General features: G+C 42.0%; 1 protein-coding gene across 1 annotated transcript; it reads left to right on the forward strand.

The window, feature by feature from the left end:
* Positions 1 to 2373: 2373 nt before the first annotated feature.
* On the forward strand, positions 2374 to 6236 carry wu:fc23c09. The gene is made up of 4 exons (XM_061078830.1): positions 2374 to 2424; positions 2890 to 2961; positions 3212 to 4694; positions 5030 to 6236. Exons 1-4 carry the CDS (start codon positions 2418 to 2420, stop codon positions 6126 to 6128), a joined length of 2661 nt encoding a protein of 886 aa, XP_060934813.1. The 5' UTR covers positions 2374 to 2417; the 3' UTR covers positions 6129 to 6236.
* The last annotated feature ends 18001 nt before the right edge of the window (positions 6237 to 24237 follow it).

A 24237-nucleotide genomic window follows, 5' to 3' on the forward strand; every position in this document is an offset into this window, starting at 1 on the left:
CTGCACTGACAGAAATGCACAAGGATTAAAGTTCATTTCCATTTTGAGCTGCTGGGCCGGTAAGTCACGCACACGGCACAAATGTGTGTCTGACGCTCTTAGCCAACAAATTGATCACAGTCTGTGACCTTTGCCCTTTGCCCTTGTTAACCCGCTCCCTACCACCGCCACTGCTGCCAGCAGACAGGCCCTGAGCAGATGGGATAGTTTGGAGGGGGAGGGTTTATTTTTACACAGCCGTGTTGTCACTCATGCTTTATTTTTTTCTTCCTTCTCCTGCCTGTATTTAGTTTTACTCATTTCTTTCTCTCTTTGTCACACTCCTCCATGGATATATGCCCTGTGGATACACAATATTGATGTTTGGTCTGTTTACTGTAAATTAGATTGTGTGTTCCTCCACAAAACCCCAGGGCAAGCGGCGTAAATGTTGTCATCAGTTATCTGTCCAATTACCATAACCTACATCAAGATACACCAGAAGCTCTGCAGTGCCCCTGCATGCACAAACAACTGCAATTACACACCTTTACTCGCATCACACACCAACAGACACACACGTACCTATTCAGACCCATGCAAATTCCTCACTGAGCTGCGAGGCCTCTTACACACGATGCACGCTTGTTTTTCTATTTCTGCTCCAGTAATGGGGTTGGTATTTTTCCTGTGAGGTCAGGGCACACCTACAAATGGGTTTCTTTCTTCTGACCAAGCCACAAAAACAAGAGAAATATCAGAAATTCCTTTAAAAGCAAAGATAATCTTCAAACTTTATCAGAAATATAACTTTGAGAGACAAATAACGTGGCATCAAAACGGGGTCAGAGAGGATGCAGGATCCTTCTCCAGCTGGGAAAATGTGCGAAATTGAATTGGGTATGGACATTCTGCCTTTGCCTTTCACAAATGAAGACACACAAAATGTCCACTTTAAATCCAAAATGACGACATCCAGCAGCCACTGAAAGACCCAGATTTATTTTTACTCTAGAAACAGGTGCAGGTGTTATAAGAGACCACCCCCACCTCACAGTGTCTTCCATTATTGCTGCCTTTCACACCTCCTCTCCTTCACATGACGTCACCTTCGACAGGAAATGAGATGCCTCAGCTCAAGTTGTTAGAAAACACTCCTCTAGCTCTTCTCACAGGCCTTTGCTTCATCAGCCTCCTTTTCCTGTCGTTCACTATTCATGTGCATTTGCTTTTCTTTGTCGTGGTCCAGAGTAAACGGAGAATCGATTTGGCCACAGACACAAACACAACATGGAAACCTCAGCTGTGTGTTTCCCATGCAATGTTGTGCAAAACAAAGACAATCAGGGCAACTTGTAGGCAATGGTATGTGGGTATATGCTGCCTCTCTGTGGCTTTTTGCAGGTACTACATCGCATGTTTTATCAGTCTCTGCTTCCTAGGTCAAAATCCAATTCTCATAAATGCTTGAGCAAATAACCCTCATTTGACAACACAATGAATGTCAATACCTCAGTGAAAGTTCACAAATTTTGCTAAAAAAAAGTGTGTTCTGTGACCCTTAGGCCTCGTTTTGGGGCTATATCTGCAGTATTTGTTTAATGAATATATATGTAAATACATTTTAAACACAGCAATGATGATTGAATCAGATCTTGTATTTGAGCTGATATAATGCACAATGTGATCTAAACATGTAAGAACTCGCTGGGCTGTAAAAAGAACATCAGATTTTCTGAACCTGACTCGAATAATAAATTGACATAAAGAAGTGACTTTTTTAAATATTTTGAAAGGTCATTAAGACTGGAAAGCACTTAATAGATACTCATATTACTTATATACTTTAGAAAAACAGTCTGTTAGATGTGAGATAAAGCTCATGCTAGAATCCAGCATGAACTGTTAGAAAAAACACATAATAAAACCTTCAGCGGTTGCACATTAGCATCAGGAGCCCCGAGACTTCCTGCAGTACAGCAGGTTATTAGCAAAGGGTCAAAGGCCATGCAGTTTCCAGAAGCTACTTGTCACCCCCATATAACCACTGGGATGCTAATGTCTCCTCTGAGCGGAGCAAATAGTAACCACCTCTGACCCCGCTTTCTAAAGTTGCCCCTCTTTCCCGCTATTGATCCTCCAGAGTCCTCTGACGTCGAGGGTAAGTGTGAGAAGTCTCTTCCAGATAAAGGCATTCGAGGAGTCTTAACTATGTCTCATCCAGAGTGTGTGTGTGAAAATTCACCGATACGGAGAGGAACGCTGAGATGGATCACTAAAGACGCCTGTAGCCGGCGGTGCTCGGTGCCTGCGGTTCAAAGGTTGGCCCGGTTACTTCGGGTCCGCTCAGTCCGCTCAGAGAGGCAGGTGTAGGGTCAAAAGGATAACTGACTGACAAATGCAAGAACTCTGCTCTGACACATAAGGAGGCCAAACTCATGGCAGGTAAGAATCACTCATCGGTCAAACTCAGTGAACGAGGTGTTGGATTATCTTTAGGCTGTGTTTTTTAACCCATACACTTTGTTGATTTCCTTATTTTTACAGTCATACATGTAGAAATGATAACTCTTGCAAAAATATTTCTGTCTAATTCCTATTTATTTTGATTTCTAACCTTATTTGAAGAAACATTTTGGAGCAGTAACCGCTAACTTTGGTGAACAGATATATCTTCCTTTTGTTTACAAGAGAGCACACAATAATCTTACTGTTTATAATTCAAAATCATTCTAAAATAAGTGAAACAACATCAAGGGGATTGTTTATTCAGCAGGACCCAGGATTTCCATTTGTTAAAACCATTAAGAAAGGTCGAGCTTAAAAAACATTTCCATCTAGAAAGTGCTGCTCTTCATGAGTTTATTCTCGAACTCTGTTCTGATGCTTTTCCACGTTTTTTGTCCTCAGATAAAATGGAAGCACTCTTACTCCTGCTCATGCTCTTCACAGTACCTGGATATTCATATGTTCTGCAGCCAAGTAAGTCGCACATCAGACCTTTTTTTCTGGTCATTTTTCAAATTTCATGACTTTAAAATGCCCCAATAATGGCAATTCTACAATTAATAGGCCATAAACGCCTCCATGCTAATTATTTCATGAGCCCATCAAAGAGAATGCTAATCCAGATGCTAAAATTACTCTAGCTGTTTTACTTGTTTTACATGTTTTTGTAATTTTGCTTAAAATGCTGTCTTTTAAGGTATGTTTTTGTTTTATTGGTTTGTAGAATCGACCATGACACAGATCTCTGGGCTGGACAGACACCACCAGTCTGAGTTGAGGGGCATTTTTATATCGCCAGAGGAGAGAGGAAACGGGGGAAAGGGGGAACAGAGGAGTGAAGAAGCGAGTCCAGAGACAAACCCCGTGAGGACGCCTGTCGAGAGGGAAACGCCTGTGGAGGAGAGAGGAGAAGATGGGCTGAAAATGGACAGATACCATGGATATGAGAAAGTAATCCAGGAGAGGCAGAATGCCCCAAAGTCAAACCCCAAAAACTGGTTACAAATGAAAAGTCATAACACAGGGACACAAGAAAAAGATTCATATGATAACACAGATGTGAAATTTAAGCAAATGGAGAAGCTGAGACAAGAAATGGTTGAAGAGGAGAGAAAAAGCAGGCTGGTTGCAGGGATTAGTGATTATTATGACAGAAGAGGAGACGCTCCTGAGGATGAAAAGATAATTACAGCAGAGAAAGGAGGAAACGAGGAAAGAGAAGAACAGGGGGAGGACATTAATAATGCAAAGGATGATGAATGGAAGGAAAGACAAAGGGAAGATCACATACTAGTTCCTCTGTTAAGAACAGCCCCTGCACAAGTGGAATCAGTGTCTGCAGCAATTAACACTCTGACTCAAATTCCTCCTCGTCGTAATCATCATAATCTCTCTCCACTATTTCCGGTTACACCCACACTGGTTCCTCCTCTCTCTTCTCTCCCTTCCACCCCTTGCGCAAAAGCTAGTCCCCAAATCTTTCCTGCTGACGTCTTTATTCACAATCCCTCGGCCTCTGTGGTCCCTGGCGAGGTGAGGTTTGTCTCGCCGGTTGAAGATCTCCTCTTTGAGGAGATAATAACTCCTGGATATCATCTCAAGCAGAATCAGGAAGTGAAGGCTGGTCCAAATGTAGAGGATAAAACGGAAAAACATGTGTGGCCAGAACCTGCACAGAAGGAAGCACAAGAAATACACACTGTCGTTCAACCAGAGAGTGAAATTACTCCCAGTGTGCAAGAAGCAACACCGAAACCCAAGGAAGCAGAGTTTATAACCAGAGATCTAAGCACAAAAGAACCGGATCCTACACCAAAGGCAAATGAAAACATATCCACAGCTGAACTGGTCAACTTTACACATAAACCAAACATGACACAGGCCACAGGCAAACCAGGATCAGATAAACTGACGGAAAATGACACCAAACTCGCAGTGAAGCAAAATAAATCGTCTCTTTCCAGACCACCAGTTGCCGAACCTTCAGCCAGACCACAGCTGGCAAATGCCAGGACACCTTCGACGAGGCCAAAGAAAATCAACAGAAGCAGCAAAAATAAGACGGTTAGAAAGTCCAAGGACAAAAAAAGAAAAAACAATAAGTCCAACAAAAACCCATCTGAGAGGAAGAAGAAGGTCACAGCGCCAACGCCCTTTCCTTACTTTTTAGATAACTACTGTCCACCTGAGTGTGCCTGCTATGGAAGGTAAGACGATAAGGATACTGATATCATTTACACTTAATAAAACTTGATCTATTAATCAAGCTTAGTAACTGACATGTTATGAATGAAGCAAAGGAATACAAGTTTGACATTTTAGGAAATATGATTGTTTACTTTCTTGCAACACTACCACTCATGTATATACAGTAAATATTAAGCCACAGACAATAGCAGGCTATGTTAGCTTAGCACATTGAGTCCATACAGATGTCATATTCCATATATCACATACAGCCTGATGAAATTAATTGTCTGTTTGATGTTAGAACAGTTTGGTAATCAATATGTGTAACCTGTGTCTCATATTGCTGTTGCAGAGTGGTTCAGTGCTCAGATAAAGGTGTGGACAAAGTTCCTTACGGCATTCCCTATAACGCCCGCTACGTCCTCCTCATGAATAACCACATCGACAGCATCCAGTTGGACCTTCTCAAAGAATACGTCTCGATGGAGTTCCTTGTGTTGAGCAACAATCGGCTCACGGACGGCGCCGTAGAAGGCGCGTTCGAGGGAATCCCAGCTCTGAAACGCCTCTATCTGGACAGGAACCTCCTAGAAAGCATTCCAACAGACCTTCCATTTTCTCTTGAGGAGCTCCGTCTGGACAATAACCATGTTGGGGTGATGTCTGAGGACGCCTGGGCCCGCTGCCCCGGCCTCTTGGTTGTGAGCCTCAGCAACAACAGCCTGGGGAACGGATCTGACTCTCTTGCTAAGGCAGTGCTCTCTCCTCTGTCCAACCTGCGCACTCTGAACCTGAATCACAACCAGCTGACATTGGTCCCCATGGGTTTACCGCTGTCCATCAAGGAGCTGTATCTCAAGGGGAATCTCATTGAGCAGTTCCGGGCAGGAGCCTTCAATGGAATATCAGAGCTGGTGGTGTTGGATCTGAGTGCAAACAGATTGACAAACAAAGGTCTTCTCAGGGAGTCCCTCCTAAACACAACTCACCTGGAAAGCCTCAACCTGGAAGGGAACCGACTCAAGCAGGTGCCACGTCACCTTCCCCGCTCACTCAAAACTCTGAATCTGGAGGGAAACCTCATATCTTCCATAAAGAAAGCCGCTTTCAGCACCGTGAGAAACCTGGAACACCTGGGATTGGCTCGGAACAAGATCTTCAAAGTTGCAATAGGTGCTTTCAGGATGTTGGCTGTCCTGCACCAGTTAGACCTGTGCCACAACACCTTGCGCCAAGTGCCCAGACAGCTGCCGCAGGGTTTGCACTCGGTCGCACTGACACACAACAAGATTCAGTCTGTGCCCCGTGACGCTTTCTGCTGGGGCAATAAAAGTCTGAGTCCCAGCAGGCTCGTACAAGTGCAGCTGGAACACAACTTATTTGACATGGGCAAGTTGGATGCACAGGCTTTTAGATGTTTACGTGGATTCCAGGTGGTGCACTTCTACTGAGCCACTGACAGATGCAAGATACACAAGAGGATTATAAAAACACTTCGATTTACACCTGTACTTTTCAAGCTTTATCCCTTTCATGTGCCAGATACCAATGAAACTTACCAGCGGGTTGAAAGAAATAAACATCTATATATTTATTGTGTGTGAAATTCAGTTTGTTGTGTGTATTCTTCACTCTTTGACTGCTTTTATGTCATTAATTCTCCTCCCAGATTATTGTTACCAACACGCCTCAAAGATTAGAGTGGTCCTGTTGATTCATTAAAAAAATATTTTAATTAAATAGTTGATAAACACACTTTTATCTCTTTAATCTACATGCGGTAATCTGTGGGCAAAAGATGCAGGAAGTGAAGATAATTTAACAGAAATATCCACTAGATGGCAGTAATGTATAGGGAAATGGTTGTGAAGCCTCTGTAAAATGAGAACTTGAGTTTGACTCATTTCCAGTCAGCAAATATAAAGTTGTAGCAAATAAAATACATATGCATCAGGAAGTTTATCTTGTGGGTAAAAAGGTATATTTCAGGCTCACACCAGCACCACACACACACACATGCACACACAAACTAACACATTGATGCACACTGGCAGAAGTCATGATAGAGTTTCACAGACATGCAGTGTTTATGGCGTTCTCTTCCATAAAACGTGACCGTATTTGATTTGACCACAAGCCTGGGAACAAATACGTGAGAGACAATTAGTGAAGATTCTTTTTGCACAAGAGTAAAGTTGAGTAAAAAAAGCAAAAGAGGGGAAAAAGCCTTCGCCCACGTGGAGGTGCTCAGCACTTTTCTCTTTTTCCCTTTTTCCTTCAGTCTAATAAGTTCACTCAGCGACGTGGCACTGCAACCATACGGCCTGGGAAGGAAGAGCAGGAGGAGGGGGATGAGAGGGAGTGCCAGGAGGAGGGAAAGAGGGGGGGGGGGGGAGAGAGAGAGGAGGGAGGGGGGTGTGAAAAGAAGAAGGGTGAGTGAATGGAGGGAGGGAGGGCTGGAAGGATGGATCCAGCCTCCACCGGCTCGGTGCGTGTCCAGAAGGGAAGAGCCTTGTCAGGGCCAGCGAGCTCACCAGCACCTCCCTACGGTCCAGCAGGACCCTGACCCCGTATCACAACACCACATGTCTACCTGGATCCCCCGGAATCACTCCTCCCTTCTTTTTTGTCTCCTTTTTTCTTCCTCTCCCTCTTTCTTTCTTGCACTCTTTATCCTTAAAGTTGTACCGTGCATACGTGCATACCTACAATATGCGAGTACCTGTGTGCACACTTGTTTCCACAGTAGTCTGGTGCCTGTGTGCGTGTAACTCACATTTATAATGATCATGTGAACTGCTCCCTTGACAGACCCTGAACTTGTGCGCTCATTTAAGTCGTCTGGCAGATGGTAGAATTAATTTGTACTCCTCTGTATCCTGTGCTGGATACAGTCTGATACTGAGGCTTATCAGGGAAAGATTAGTCGTAAGTTCTTGTTTACTTGTTTATCCTCTCAGGAAAGCTATTCTTTGGTTGTATCTCACTAGGCTGCTGTTTGAATAAGTTGATTTATAACTTTTAGGCCTTAGATTTTCTACCTAAAATAGTAAATATTTGTCTTTTACTACGTATTTTCACTCAGACATAACTTTGAATCCAGTATGAACAGATACTGTCTCGGAAAGAGGTGACACAGCTCTAGCACTTATCTCTCCAGTCATTAATCTTTGTCAGATTTCAATGTCTTCCCAGAAGAGCATTTCCATCTTCTCATACTTTCCAAACTAAGATTTAAAATATATATTTTTTGTGACCTTTAAACACTTCACTCATAAACTCGTAGAGGTGTAGCTGCACATATACAAATCTCAGCTCTTCTTGTGATTCACGTCTCTTACCGGAATCTGACCACACAAAAAGAGCAACTAGGAAGACGAAAAAACTAACAGAGGGAACAGGATATTAAACCACACCCTGCTTGTGAGCCAGCCAGACGAACAGACACACATCTGAGTTGTGGTGCTATTCAGCTGTTGTTCCAATCCTCATATTTATGAATCTTGCAGGCTCCCTTCAAGTGATGCATCTGGAGCTGGAAAAAAAATCTCTATAAAGTTGCTGACCTGTATTGGCAGCTTGTAAACGCAAATGCCGTAATTTTGAGCAAATTTTAAGTTGAATATTAAAAGTTTCATGAGCTGCAGCAAGAATTTTGATAGCATTTAGGCTGTGTTTCAGCGATGGTGGTAAATGACAGCGTGTAATTTGTTGTTGTTATTTTTCACATTAATAACTGAATGCAGCTGCAAGAAACACACACACAGAGTTGTGTAGAGTATTGCTCTCTTTCTCTCTAATACACACACAATCAATCTTTTATTGCATTCATTTCCTAAATCCATCCCAAACCCGCCCATCTCAGCTAACTTAACTTTAAACCTCAAACCAAAGCAAACCTGAATTTTAACTGTAACCTTAGGACCAAACTCATAAGCTAGGATTGACCACAATGACCTCACCCGCCTGTGAAACTCTATCTTAATCTCACAGGGATATAAAGGTACGTGTAAAGGGTTAAACGGCCCTGAGAGAGGAGCAGAGTGCTATTGCTTGAGCGGGAGGGAGGTGGCGCTTGAGTTGAGCCGAGAGACGGGGGTGACACTGCGGAGGGAGGGGAGAATGAGAGGGAGGAGGGGATAGAGAGAGAAACCATGGGAGCCAGAGGGACCTCTAGACACACACACATACACACACTCTCACTCACACACATGCATACAGCCCATCATCTGCTCCTGGTCTGGACACACACATACACAGGAGCATACAAATCAGTCTTTTGCAGCAGGGTCACGCACATGTGCAGAGAAAAAAGCTGTGCATTGTCAAATTGTCATGTTTTTCATATACAGAGCTTCTCACTCACTTTTAAAGACGACTTCTTCTGCAGCCTTTCCCCTGCTCACACACATTTTCATGTGCACACATATGCACTCTGTTATGAGGCTCCACAAGGGGGCCTGTGAGGGATCTTCTTATGCACAGATATGGCAAAACAGAGAGGCAGAGTCTCTTTATTTTTTAGTTACACCCTTGAAAAAACTTTAATCAGTTATATAAAGATAAAAAATCCACCTAACATAACAGTTGGTGCGGTTAAAAGAGATTTGCACACACGCTCATCTGGTGGCTCTTGGAAGAAAGCAAAGACTGAGTAGTTTGGAGCAAAGGAGACTCTACAGACGTCTCATTTTAACTAAAGCTGATTTAAGAGGCTATATGTGAGATCGCAAGTGCAAATCCAGGTTTTTTTTCTGCTAGCCCCCTAGTAAAATGGCCAGCAAATGCAACAAGTGAGCCCATGTGAGAAAACAGCAGGAAAATGTCCAAAGAATTCTCAGCGAGCGAGTGGGCTTGTTCATCACTTTTCTAACACACGACAGATGCAAAACTAAATAAAAAAGAAAGAGAATACAAATATCTGAGTTTGAAAAAGAGGTGGATATGTACTAGATGTCAACTTGGAAAGACAATGAGATTCAAGAGCATTTAGCGAGAAGGGGCGACTTCAGTGTTGATGCTGTAAACATGTCCTCCACCCCTCGCCTGAATGTTTTGGACATTTGCCCATTGTTGTTTCTGATCAAAACAACTGCTGCATTCTTCATTTGGCAATTTTCTGGACATTTTTCCAGAGTCCATGTTTGAAAGCGGCTTCAGAGTCCTCTACTACGAGAGAAAGTACCTTTCAGAGTAGATATAATTTCCAACAACAAATAACTTTGTGTATTCAATCAAAAATACCCAACTGTTGGATTAAATGCAAGGTTATTGGGAGTAATTAATAACATAATTGTGATATTTACTTTAAACTTGTTTGCATTGAGGGTCTTAAACACACAACATTTAAATTGGTCAAGTCAGGGATTCTAGTTGGACGTGTCCCAGGTTCCACCTCAGACCAGGCTAAACCCTGCGAGCCAGTTCCATTTACATAAAATCAAGCTGCCAACTCTCAGCTGCCAAGTATTAAATGCGATGGTTGTTTACCATTAAGTCAATATATGTATAGTTTTCAACATATTTTCCTGCCGCTGGCCATTTGTTTCAGACTGTTTGCACAAGGCCTCCTGCAAATAGGAATTACTGAAGGTGCCTGGAGCCGACCTCAGGTCTTTGTTATCCCTCGTCAGGGTGAGGCTCTTACATGAATATTACTCTGTTATAACTCCGCAACGTTACAGATTTACCTGTTTTGATTACCGGTTCAGACAAAGAGAAACACTGCGCCTCTGGGATAATGCTTTGCCTCCTTCAGATGGACTGTTTGTGGAGTTATTTATTAGACAGACGGTGTCCAAAGGTTAAACAAACCCTATCAAAGGGCTGCTGGTCAGGTGGTGTGTGCCACAGGGATGCATTTTAGTCCCTGTGCTGTTTAGCACTAATGGTCTTTCCCATGCAGGATTTATGGTTAATATTTAATTCTAAATTCATCTATCTGAACTTATGGGGACAAAATTCCCCTCTGAAATATTCAGTGGACAGTTTTCACTCAGCTTCCATTTTACCATCAGTTATTTATTCATGCACATAATTTACCCAGATATTTGCAGCTGCTTCATTAAAACCACGCCACAGCTGATTAAGGATGGGACTGTTTCTGATGGTCCATCTCTTTAAAAATGCACCTGAATACACTTCCATTATCTTCTTTTCCGTTTTGATAATTTCATCTCATCTGCGAGTCAAAGGTTAGTCTTTCCTGTTAACGTCCTGAAAATTCCTGTCTTTATACTGGGCAGGCCAGTGAAAGTAAAAAAAACTAAAAACCCTTAGGCCTTCAGGTGTCCTCCTTGAACATGAATGAAAACATACAAGTCAAAACCACAGACGGCATTTAATGCATTCCACTCATCGCTTGTAACACATTTTACAGAGTTCGTTAATGGACCATCTTTTTAGTAACTCCTTTTGAGAAGAGCTTTGTGTTTTTAATGTCAGAATCTCCGGTGGCACGTTTGTTTCTGAAAAGAATCAGGTGGTTTGTCCTCCACCATCTGTCTGCCCCAGGCACAGGACACTCACAGTATAAACCACCATAGGATGCACTTCCCCAGTTTTTTTCTGCTTCCTGTGTTGACTATTAACACAGTACCACACTTAATCAAAGTCTAGACAGGTTAGAATGAGGCAAACTGGGTCACTAATAACAAAACCCTGTTCAAAGGGCCTGAAATAGAGGAGAATAAAGAGACAGACAGTGAAAGTAACACGCTGAGCAATTAAAATAAATAATGAAGGTTTTTGGTTTTGCATTTCCCCGGAGGATGACAACTGGAACACAGGGTTTTCCGTGCTAAGCAGCAGACATTACCTAAGCAATCATTTCCCCCGCTGCCTTTTTTTACTGGTGTCTGTTCTGAATGTCAATGAGCAGACAAAACCAGCTGGGTCATTAAAGAGGATGTAAGAAAAGAGCTGGTGAGAACTAACATTAGCAGCAGCAACACATAACATGACCCAAATACATTAAAATACAGTAGCCAACTAGAATATCACAAAGGCCCAAAAGACCCCTTGAAGTCAATCAAGCTAAACAAAATTTCTGTTGTACAAATATAGACATTTTTCCATTATTATCAATGAATTATTCCCAGGTAAAGTGCTGAATATATGAAAGAAAGTGAAAAAACGAATCCTGGATCTCCATTTTTGTCCGGATCAGTGCATGTCCCATCTTACCACCAAGTTTTATGAACATCCCTTGGGAGATTTCAGCACAATCTTGCTAACAAACCAACTAACTAGCTTGTCAACCAACTAACTAGCTGATCAACCACCATACAAACAGACCAACAAACATACCAACTAAACAACCAGCCTACTAATTAATCAATCAACCCACTAACTAACCACAATGGTATCGATGGTGGTAACACCTCACCTGATTCCACAGATTAATTTCCGTCATCACCCAGCACTCTAACATTTGACACAGAGTTTGGCTCCACTTCCTGCTGCTCCTCTAATTTGACAGCCATAAAACAAATTAGTAGCACCGGCCCTAACATGGCAAAGGCAGGAAGTCGAAAGGGAAAGTTCAGAAGCTGTGGCACAGGTGACTGGGTGCTTTGCTGACAGGGAGGCAAGTCTAAACACAATGAGATACCGAGCTTTGGAAAGTTGCGCACTCTGGGAGTTTCTCCAAAAGATTGTACAGGCTAATTACTTTTCCTTCAACAATAGGAGACACATTTCTCACTTTAAGAAAAACCCAACTGAAGAACTAGATAATCTGGATATTAATATAACTGTAATATTAGTGGATTGGCTGATGATTATAATAGGTTTATCACCCATACAAGATTTTAAAGTCAAAACAGATAGTGGAGGAAAGGATCTTAGCTGTAAGAGAACATCAAGGTACCTTCGTTCATGTTATTAGATTGAGCCTTCAACCATGCTATGAGCTCTGTAATGCTTCACTTTGCCCCATTAGATCTATTTTGTTGTATTTTGGTTATAAAACAGCATATAATTAAAGGTTACTTCCTCCAGTTTAGCCGTGTTTATCTCATATCCCTGTTTTACGACTGACAATTACACTGATTGCTCACACTCACCCGGTGTCATGGGGATTTGAACACGTTTCAAGGATTCACTGGTCTTGCTGCATCAGCAGAGTGTGGAGCAACACTTGGCAACCACATGATACACTTAACTCTTCAACTCTTCAAGGGGAAACGCTTCCAGGAAGGAGGAGCGCGGAGACAGAAAACAGATGTGTCAAAGTTGTGATAGCAATCATAGACGCAAAGCCAGAGCATTGAGTGATCCCACACTGAAGTGGGTGTCCACGCTGAGAAGTCATCTTCATTTTGACTGCAATTTCTTTCATCAAAAAGAAAACATTCAGTTTGGTGTCTTACAAATCAAGGTTTTCCCCTTAATAGTAAATGTTTCAAGCCTTAATATGAGACTCTTCTAATAGTATAGTTACTTGTTGGTCTGCATTGTAAGACCGGCCTGATGTTTTTTCCCAGTATTATAAAACTGTGACCTGGTGCCAAACACAGCAATTGTGCAACAGTCTGTATTATTTAACTCATTTCATCCACTTTTAACTTCTTGTCTCTTGTAAAAGTTTCTAAAAACAAAAGAGGAATGTAGAAGGATGATGGGAAATCACCTCATTGAGCGACCTTTGGAGTTTTCCATCCCACTCAGTGGATCATTGTGTTTTATTGACTGTGACTCAGGCCCAAACACTAACTGGTTACTGAGAATGTTTTTCTCTATTCACATCTGTGTATTTTACATAATTTCTATATTCTAGAGCACAAGTTGAGGGATATAGAATCACACCACTGGGGTGAATGGGTCCTGAACATTTAGCATCTCACCATCGCAGCATCTGAATCTGATTTCGATCAAACCTCTTATCGCATCTTTTCTAATTTCCTTGAATTTTAATCAAAGCCTGTGGATCTCAGCTCCACTGCCATCCATTACCTTATTGATTTTAAAATGGTTGAATGAGAAAAACATCTCATCTGTTAACAAGTACTGGTGCAAAAGCAGATTTGTCTCATTGCAGACAAGTGTTTCACAGCCTCGTGGAGAAAGTCTAAACACCTGCATCTGGCACCTGATGTTCCTCCTCTCCAGGTCACGGATACAGACATCTTTTAAGGTGGAAACATTGTGACCACAGCTCTGTTCTCTTGTGGTCATCTTTCCCATCAGTTGCAAACATTAGACAGGACCGATCGTGCAAAGCCACGTAAACTTGGATGTGAAAATGTGAAGTATGTGGAAAGAATGGGGGCAGACTCAAGAGTAAACGCAGACCGATCCAAGAGCAACGGAATGATCCTCCTGCCTGCTGGTCTTTCAAGAACTAAAATATCATGCAGACGTCTCTGGATGAGAAACGTTGGAACCAATAAGTAAAACCTTAGAGTTAGTCATTGGCTCCTGACCCTCTGATTTCCTGCCATAGATGCTGGCTGCTACGCCACCAGTGAGTTGGACCGAAAAGGCCAGTACAAGAATATTTAATTTCATCTTACACTGGAATACACATGGACTGTTTAAAGCTTTGGAGCGGTCTAGGGCGTTTTGGAGAGCGCCCTGAGAACGCTGGAGAAAAGTCCGACCACATCTCATCCGTTCCATGCAAAGCTGGTCTGCCATTGACCACAGATAAATTAGCGAGAGTCGGGGAGAGAACAGTTGTGGCCAACACCTAATTGGCTCCACCAACAGTGCTGTCTGCTGATCCTTTTCCCCTCTTGTTCTGCCTTGTCCTGCTACTCCCTTCCTCCAAAAGCTGCCTAAATTTCTCCTTTGCAACAGAAAATCGGTGCAGCATCCATCACTGTTTTGAAGCTGGCCTCAACATGTGTCTTGCACATTACAAGCACTCAAAAGCACTTTCCATCGTCTGGTGAGTGCTCCCTAGTGTCGCTGTGCAAACTAGCCCTACCACCTGAAATGCAATTTTGGGAATATCCAGCGTTCCCAGCAATCCCATTTTTACCTCCTGTGAGTTGTGGAATTCATGGATGCATGTGTAGCAGTAAATTAGATATGGCCTCATACTTGCGCTATGATGTCACTGAGGAATTGGGAGTGAAGAGTTAGCGTGGCCTTTAGAATAAAAACAGGAGCATGAAGAAGTCTTGCTGCTCGACCAAAATCCTCACATCAATTCATTCTGTCGTTGACACAATAAACCATAGATATTTATTTTACTACATTCAAGTAGCAAAAACCAAAAGAGAATCCTTCCCAAAAGTCACATAATGTTCTGTAACAAACCTGCAGGTTCCTACCACACACTCTGGAGAAATAAACTTAAAAGCTAAAAAGAGAAGTTGGCCTGCTTCTCCCCTGGCACGCAAAATGATAAATGAGGATGGAACAGGAGAATATGTCCCGGGAAACAAACAGTGCCTCCTGTCTGTCTCCCTGTCAGTCTGGCTGGAAAACAGGCCCTCTACATATACAAAGGAAGTGTTTTGTCTGGTGAGGAGACTTATCTGGCACTCTCCGTTCAATTAGGATCAATGCTGGCTCTTGAGATTCATTTCTTCCAAACTCGGCGGTGAAGAGAGACGGTTGACCTATTAACCAAAAGTCCTGACACATGCAGCCCTGCCAGGACAGGGTGTAGACGTGACACTTTGGTAGCGTAAGGACGATGTAGGCCAGATTCCACATTGAAGTAGCTTTTTTCTTTTTTGGGCATGTCTGAATAAGAGCTGCCTATTGAGACCACCTTTATGAGCACCTATTCGCACAGAACAGTAGTATTCTCTGTATTTTTTATCCCTGTAAAATGTTCGAAAAAAGCAGGAGTCAAATCAAACATTACGCTTGATGAATAGGTTAAGACGTCGCTTCCATGTTGTTGTGTAATGGCTCAAGTTGTTTGGTGAGAATTTTCCAAGAGAACTGCGGAAATTTTTGCCAAAATCCGAGTCAGCAATAAAAATGAATGGGAGTGTAGTGGTCTGCCTGCAATAACCGTGCAGGAACACTCAGAAACCACTGAAAGCGAAAGGTTAAGGCCATATAAACTGAAGACATGCATAAAAGTTAAAACTGCTGATTCTGAATCTACCTGGAGCAAGAACGGGGTGGAAAAAAAACAAGGATCAAAAACCTGATTAAAGAGTAAATGTGAACAAGCTAAAACCAATCGCCGTTGATTTATTTCCACCATGGCTCTCTAGCATTTTCATAAAATCTATTCACTGTGAAGGAGGTTAACAGGAAAAGAACAGTTTGAGCAGAATTATATATAAGAACAGTTTGACATACCTTCTGTAAATCAAACATGAAGCTAGCCTGCAGCTAGTTATTTTAGCTTAGCCAGGTTTGGAAGTGACCTAACATGGAAGTTATGACGAGGGCAAATCAACATTGTTGACTTGAGGGAAACAATGATTTAAATTTTCCATTTATATCATAATCCTATAATGATATTTATATTCCACTTCTCTGTTTACAGGCATTAATTTTTTCCTACAAACAACACTTTTCCCTCCATCAGCCTCCTGCTGCGTTCGTAATGTAAAATGATGGCAGCTGCACATGTTGCTGTCGTTGTGTTGGCAGCTTGTTTAGAATCCGTCGGTTGCTCTCCAGCCGTGTGCCGCTGGGCAGTTAACTGTATTTTTATGCAATTCTGTGTTTGTGCTTTGCTGAAATATGTTTAAATTATTCTTTAAGAACCAACTGACAGGGCCTCTTTATCAGAACATCTGCCCCGACCAGACAGGACATTATCTCCTCTGGAATGATGTGTTAAATGTTCTCTAACACTGTGTGCTAGTGCGATGTCAACATCTGTTTATCCAGTTATTTGGCAGTTGTGCCAAAGTCAAAGAGCGTCCAAATGGACACTAGCTCATGATGTTGCAATTTCCTATTCAGTGTTATTAGCAGAGGGATGTTTAAAAAAAATCCTGAGTGACTTTATTCACTCTCTCTTCCTATTTAACAGTATTTTACATACTCTTATTCCCTCTTTCCTTAATATCAAAACCACATTAGTGTCCATAAACACTCTCTTTGACTCACTGGGACAGACGTGTTAATCAGACACAGTCCAGCCCTTGTTAGGGATGATTGTCTCCGACACGCCGAGCTGACGATGCCACGGCAGCGTTTGGCTCGTGATGTCTTTGGCGAGCCAAATGGCGCCCGAGAGCTTTGGATCACCTGGTGAAGAGATCACCCGTTTTACAGCCTCTCTGATCGCTTCCACTAAAGCGCTGTTAAATTCTCACCATATTCAAGGTTAAAAGCCTGGTGAAGTGAAGTGAATACAGAATACATTCAGAGAGAAAAACATACACAGTTGACCTTGTTTTAATTAGGTTTGAGGGCATACATTTGATTTTTGCTTTACAAAACACTCAATAATATATATAAAATATATATCATATAAAATATATATAATAAACGATAAATAAATCAAATTAATTTCATCTGCAAAGTTGCATGTCAGAGTTTCTTTCTTTTTTTGATAACCCTGACCCGAGCCAAGCTTTGCATAATAAATGCCATTAAAGAATTTACAGCGTCAACAGTCCTTTGACTCACATTATTTCTTTGCACAACTCTCACACGATTGACCTTGCACTGAAAACTGCCGGGTTTATAAAAATATTGTTGGTGGTGCAGAGAGTCTTGATGCTTCATTTCAATTTGATTAATTATTAGATTAAACCAAGACTTTTAGGGAAAGGTTTTATTTGTTGTGTTACAAAGAAAGTTTTCAGAAGTTCAGGGGTTTGACAGAATTCAAATGATTTCATTCTGTTTATTTTACCCTCTACCCACCTTGGGGTTTTTTAACCATAGGGGATTTTTTTACACCCCAATATTTCAGTAAGTCCAAAAGCATTGCCGTCTTTAATTATCAGTCGTGAGTGTTTGTGATTGTCCGTCCTCGCAGAATGCTGACGTGATGCTGTCTTTGTTTACTGGATATGATCCGTCCAGCTGCAATAATCTGACCTGCTGCTGAAATTCAATTGTTTTGTCTGAAACTTTGCTGGCTTGGTGGACAATGATCATTTAACAAGTTGAAAAAAACGACTACACAGAGCGCTTCATTGTCAGCGATAAAGGAATTTGTAATCGTAATATTTTGTGGAGAGAAACAGCCTTGATATTAGACCAGGGGTGGGCAAACTTTTTGACTCGTGGGCCACAATGGGTTCCAAAATTTGACAGAGGGGCCGGGCCAGGAACAGATGGATGGAGTGTTTTTGTGAACTAATATAAATGACATGGAAAAATCATTACATGAAAGGATTTTGCCTTTACCAAGTAGCAAAGCACTTATTTGCAAGGCCATTTAACAAAAACCCACCTTCAGAAAAAGGCTTGCTAGCCTTTCCTATTTCTAATGCCCCCCAAAAAACATGCCTTGGTAGATGACTCTTTAATCGCAGTTTGTCTGTGAAAAAAAATGTTGCTGAGTCTGTAAATAAGTCGCCAACCTCTGAGCTGCAGCAACCCGTTCTTGCGTTGACTGACTTCGTAGCAAAGTGATGGCTGATGTTGTACCCCCTGAAAACTGCGACAGTTTCTCGGCATATCAGGCATACAGCCTTTGATTGAAAAAGTATTTTGTTGTCGACTCCGTGTTAAACACTCGGCACTCATTGTCCACTTTTTATTTCCTTGATCCTCTCATTTTACAGAAGGGCTCACAGGGCAAAGGGAAAAAGTGAAGGGAGATCATGTGCCTTTTTAAGCCCTATACACCACACTCCCGGGCAAATTTAATTTAGCTGACGCTTTTATCCAAAGCAACTTACAATAACTGCGTTCAACCCCGAGGGTTCAAACCCAGAACAACAAGAATCAAGAAAGTACGATTTCTTCAAAAGTAAAGCAAAACTACAAAGTTCTATAAGTACGTGACATTTAAGTGCTACAAAATTGTTAGTTTCCAAAAAAAAAAAAATTTTAAATTTCATTTTTTTTATTTGGACAAGTTCGGCGGGCCGGATTAAAAAGCCCAACGGGCCGTATACGGCCCACGGGCCGTACTTTGCCCATGTCTCTATTAGACACTTTGATGGTTTGATGGACAGCTCAGCCGCCACAGAAAGCACAGCTACAAAACATGCGTGTCATGTTAGGTAATACAAGAGGAACACAAATCAAACTTTATCCCAGCCTGCTTGATATCAAACGAGGCTGTTTACTTTCAGCCTCGTCACAAACCATAGATATTACTTGACCCATGTTTGGAGTCGTGGGAGTTAATTTGGGTCCTTCAAGCCCAAGTCAGTGAGTTTCCACCACAAAGATCTTTATCACCAGAGTTGTTTTCCCTCATGAATATTCAACGTAATACTTTTCCAAGGCTTGGAAGCCTATAGATTTTCCACCCTGGGGTGATGTAAATAATGATGCATCAGTAAAGCTTTCTGTGGAGACAGAGTGTAATATTTGGCCGAGTAAAGAGTTTTGACCTCATCAGCATCTGTAATTACACCAGGGTGTTAACTCGGCATTTTGTTTCCATGACACTCACACTTATAAGATGGAAGGAAAATGTAGATATATAGATCTCAAAGCTCTTTTTATTGAAAGGCTTGGAAGCCAACGTATCGTACTTCTCTGTTTAAACGCAAACAGCTCTGGGAGGGTACGGCCTCGCTTTGTTGGCAGACGAGAGAACTGCTTGGCTGCTCACCTCGGCCCAGTAAAACAGAAACAGACCGGAGTGGAAAAAGGACAGAAGAGTGCCCACTAAAAAACATGTCCAAACCAAGGCAGGAGAATAATTAAGTCAATCAAAAAGGCCCAGTTTGTACGTGCAGCAACTTCTGGCCCCGGACGGTGAACTCTGCACTACGGATATGCGAAGATGGGTAATAAGGAAAAAATTCTGCACCCCTCCAGTGTGAAAGGATTATTCGATTAAAGGATTATTTGACAAAAACAGATTGTTCTCCAAATTTTGTACAGGTTCATCACATGAAAAGAGAATCTGGCAGTTCAGATGATGAGGGAAATAAAACAGCTTTTGGTCACAGGTTGGTTGAGATTACAGTTAGTTAGTTGACCTCATGAGTTTGGCTTCCACACCAGCACTTTCACAATATCTTAAACTGCTCTCAGACATGCTGACATGAGGTCCGGACATTTGCCTAAAATGTTTTCAGTGTGTTTTAAAGTGTCTGAGTAAATTGCTCAGACATCTTCCGGTACTTTTCTTGCCTAGTAATCTCCTGTAGTTTAAACTGTTAATGTGCTTCTTTAGTTTTTTTGTAGATGTTGTTCCTCAGCAAAAACCTCCCAAAGGATTTGTGTCTTTCTACTAATATTCTTATATTCTGTTGAAATTGATGGTGCTTGAGTAAAGCTGCGACCGTGCATTTAAACTGTTGCATTTCTTCACAGTAACTGACAGGACTGCAAAGCTGAGCTCCCTCCTAACTTGACTTTTGACATTTTCCAACATATCTTTCACATGTTAGATGCCATGTGTTCTCATGTTCATCACAGCTACTCGGGCAGAGCTGACTCCAATTTCCAGTAACTGTCAACAGACAAAGGTGCATATTGAAAACAGCTTTCAAAAATATAAAAATAACTGAAATAAACTTTTGCACTTGAAGGGAAAACGAGCCTTCACTACTGTGCACGTACTGAACTGTATAAAGTGCAGACTGGATTATTCCAGGGCCACGTTTTTACAGGAAGGTTGCCTGAAAATAAAAAAAAATCTCCTATTACAAAGGGTCTTTTGTTTCAAATAAAACCAGTGTTTCTGATATAATTACAGTAATTATGATGAAAAGATTTTAATTTCACCGAGAATTATGTTCCAACTACCAACACAAATCATCACATAAAAACTAACATTTCTGAGGTTTTATTCATGAATGGACATCATCCAGCTATTGATTCCCGATATCAAATTAATACGATGTGATTAGGATAATTACTTGATGCGAGAGAAGAATGCATTCCATTCAGGTTGTGAGGAGAAGACTGGGTGTGTGAATCAGTGTTTAAGCCCTGCAGCATATTCACTCAAATTGTAAAGGCAAAGTTTTAAGCTGGTTCAAAAGCAGATCCACCGAGTGCTGAGGAAGCTAAAATACATTTGTTTCTCTTATCAGCGATTCCACTATGTAGACTAAATATTACATTTCACATTGTAAACTGCTCCTCTTCTTCATAAGCCTAATCCTACTTCTGCACTTTAAAACCATGCAATCACATTAAATCAGCCCTCTAATGCCATAATATTCAGGTGCCAGGCAGCTGTGTTTGACTGGGTATTTATAATGAGACTCGGTGAATGATTCCATTATGTGAGGCTCTGCACGGAAGACACTGCCGCCTTAGGACTGGGCATTAACACACATTTTTCATTGTTGTCGGTAACTCGTTACGCCACAGACTGACTTTGTAAATGCTCGATCTGTAATCACGCAGATCCTTCCCTTCTTCTTATAAACCATCCAATCCCAATTAATCAATGTTTTAATGCTACAGCGCTCACCCACCAGGCAGCTGTGTTTGCAAACTCCACCATTTCCCTCTCGCTTATTACAGGGCGCCATGTAAACTTGGCCAGTTGTGAAGTGTTTCCTCTTTTTACTTCGCTTTCCGCCGAGCAGGAGTCTGTCGCCATGGAGACAGAGAGTCCTGCTGGCCTTGAATGGCCACGTTTATAGCAAAACAGCACTTGAGCGTTTCCGTCACCCCCTTTTATTTTTCTCCCGAGAGCCATGTGTGGCCGAGGCGGAATAGCGAATGAGTCGCCTCCCTTAAAAAGGCCTTCGTGACAATTCAGTGTTCTCATCATCCGCTTTCTCTCACATTCACTGGAGCTCATTTGGAGTAAAATTCTAAACGTGGCATCGGTTGGATCAGTGTTAAAGCTTCAGATTCACCAAATAATAATTTTTACTACAGCGTCTATTCTTCCAGTGTGAGTTCAGCCTCCCCAGTGTCGGTTTTACTGCAGAATCTGATCCTTATGGTGAAGTATTGGATGATACATGGTTGTAAATGGGAACAACAGGACCTTCAGTGCTTTGAGTCGCTAGTTAAAGTTTTCACTAGGCCACTAATGGCAGACTTACTGGTTTTTAACTCGCTGTAATGGTCAATCAGAGTGGCAGTACTGTGCTCATCTCACCCCAAACATGAAAAATACCATTAAAGCTGGCCAAGCTTTGTGTGTGTTTGTGTGTGTGTGTGTGTGTGTGTGTGTGTGTGTGTGTGTGTGTGTGTGCGTGTGCGTGTTTGTGTGGCCCCTTGTAACTTAAAGAAAGTGTGTAAACAGTGGACCAAACTGTCAGGATTCCTCCAGAGCAATTATCATATGAATACGTATCAACACACAGTCTCACATTGATTAGTCCAAACAAGGTCATTTCCCACAGTACCACTGGCCCAGAACCTGATTGTCGGCCTGTCACTGCCGTCTCTGGTGCCTTTGCTCTGCGTTTGTGTGCGTGTGTGTGTGTGTGTGTTTGTGTAGAGGGTCTGTTTTGTCCATCACGGCTGAGATACCCCAGTCACAGACGGGAACGACAGAGCTCCTTCGCCTCTCTGCTGCCAAATCGCTTTAGAGTCTGGGATTGAGATTTGTGTGGACGGTCCTGCTTCCGGGCTTTCGTTGGTTTGTCCCTGGGACTGACAAGCAAACGAGAGACAAACAAAAACATCTCTATAGAGGAATGTGGATGTTTACTACAAAAGATTTATATTGTGAAATATTCAAGGATGAGAACAATAAAAAAAAATACATGCTATATGCTTATTTTGTGGCATCTTTGAGAAAAATAGCAAACTCGGTGAGTGGGGTCTCCATCATGCACCATCTGGCTTTACAGTTTAACATCACATCCCCCTCCGCTGGTAACTCAGGCCACAACAAGGCTTCTCTTGCACTGACTGTAAATGAAACATCATTTTAAGCTCGTTATGGCGAAGGAGAGTTAGCTGTCTCGCTGACCACAAACGATTCTCAGCAGATGAGAACATGACAAGGATTTTTTCTCTGCGGCGTTGGTGAATCTGCGGGTTTGCATGTAACAGAGGAGCTAGTGTTTTTGTGTTTTTTGATGTGAACACTGATTCACAAGCAGCTGATATGATCTTAAGAACAACACATGTAAAAGTTACCTTCCTTTCACCCAGCAGCTGGCATCAAAGTGCTCCTGAGCCAGGCATTGAGGTTGCACACAGGCCAGCACTTGGGAAGTATTGCATTCTTTAGATTGAATGTTCAAGAGTAGAATCTGTTCATCTCCTCTCAAAAGCCACTGCGGTCGAATTGGACTCAATAAACTTTAACTAAACTCAAATCGGAACTGCTGTCAGATTTCTGCTATATTGGGAAGATGACTCATGCGTGCATTAATGAAATACTAGAGAAAAAGGGCAAGGTGTTCCATCAAGTTGTACATGTAGTCATCCCCAGAGGGTACGTCTCTTATCCAAGCCACACCTGCCACCTTGCTTCCATCTGTCAAACCTGCCCAGGCTCAAGGATGTTACCTGCAATATCCTTGCTTTGGAAACATTCAAATACATCATATCACTTTATGGCATCATTAACTGATTTAATGAGCTAAAAAATTGGAATTTGCATTACAGAGCAGAGATGGTGCGTGTGTGTGTGAGTGTAGTAGTAGGTGTTGTTTGGAATGGCCTGGAAAATGTCGGTTTAATACAGAGACATTTTCCAGGAAAATCTTCTAAACAGATTTTCCAGGGAAAAACGGTAGGCATGGTGCCAAGTAATAGGAGCGACCAAAGAGTCGAGACAGAATGTACAGAACGTTTAGTCTTCAGCTGTCTTCAGAAAACTGTGTGTGTGAGTTTGCATGGGGAGCGATGGGGCAATGAGGTGCAGGTGAGTCCCACTACTGAACGTGTCCACACAGGCTAACCCACCTACAGAAGTGCCAATATGTAAGAGTAAAGAAGCACTTGTTTTTGGAACTACCTGTAAAACTACATTTCATCTATCACCCTTCTTTATGTGAAATCCACACACAGAGGCATTAGCTTCCTCGAGGCAAGTTTTAGGATTAAGGACCTTTTACACAACCGTCCACAGCTCGATCACGGAATTGCTCTTTTTTCCCGCTTTGGGCAAATCCTTTTGGTGGTTTGGGGCAATAAGAGAAGTTGATGGGGTCACGACTTGATTTAAAACCTTTGACTCCTCTTTGAAACAAGAGTATAGGTAATCATTCCTGCAAACTTCTGCTCATTTTTATTATACTATCTCTCTCCTTGTATTGTCTCTGCAGTGGGACATTACCACCTGAGTTCAAGTATGATTCTAATTGATAAGATTCTAACGTGGCACTTGTTGATCCACCAGAAACATATTCTGCTTTGTTTTGCCTGAGGGGGGTGAGACATCACTTTCAGCTCAGGATTTATGTTTTCTCTTTACACTCTTCTGCTGAGGCCACATAGTAACCAGAGGTTCAGAGGTTAAATCCCCACAATACGTCCACATCTCCACAACAGCCATGTGTCTGCTCCCTCCCTCTTATATCAGGGGCCTACTTTCCATCATCTGTCACAGATTGAAGGACGCAC

This window comes from Limanda limanda, chromosome 1 (genome assembly GCF_963576545.1).
Source record: "Limanda limanda chromosome 1, fLimLim1.1, whole genome shotgun sequence".
Lineage (NCBI taxonomy): Eukaryota > Metazoa > Chordata > Actinopteri > Pleuronectiformes > Pleuronectidae > Limanda > Limanda limanda.

What these genes read in the sequence shown, in the direction of transcription:
- wu:fc23c09 (XM_061078830.1), top strand. An exon ending in TTCATATGTTCTGCAGCCAA is followed by an intron (nt 2,962 to 3,211) that starts GTAAGTCGCACA and finishes ATTGGTTTGTAG; the next exon opens with AATCGACCATGACACAGATC. An exon ending in GAGTGTGCCTGCTATGGAAG is followed by an intron (nt 4,695 to 5,029) that starts GTAAGACGATAA and finishes TTGCTGTTGCAG; the next exon opens with AGTGGTTCAGTGCTCAGATA.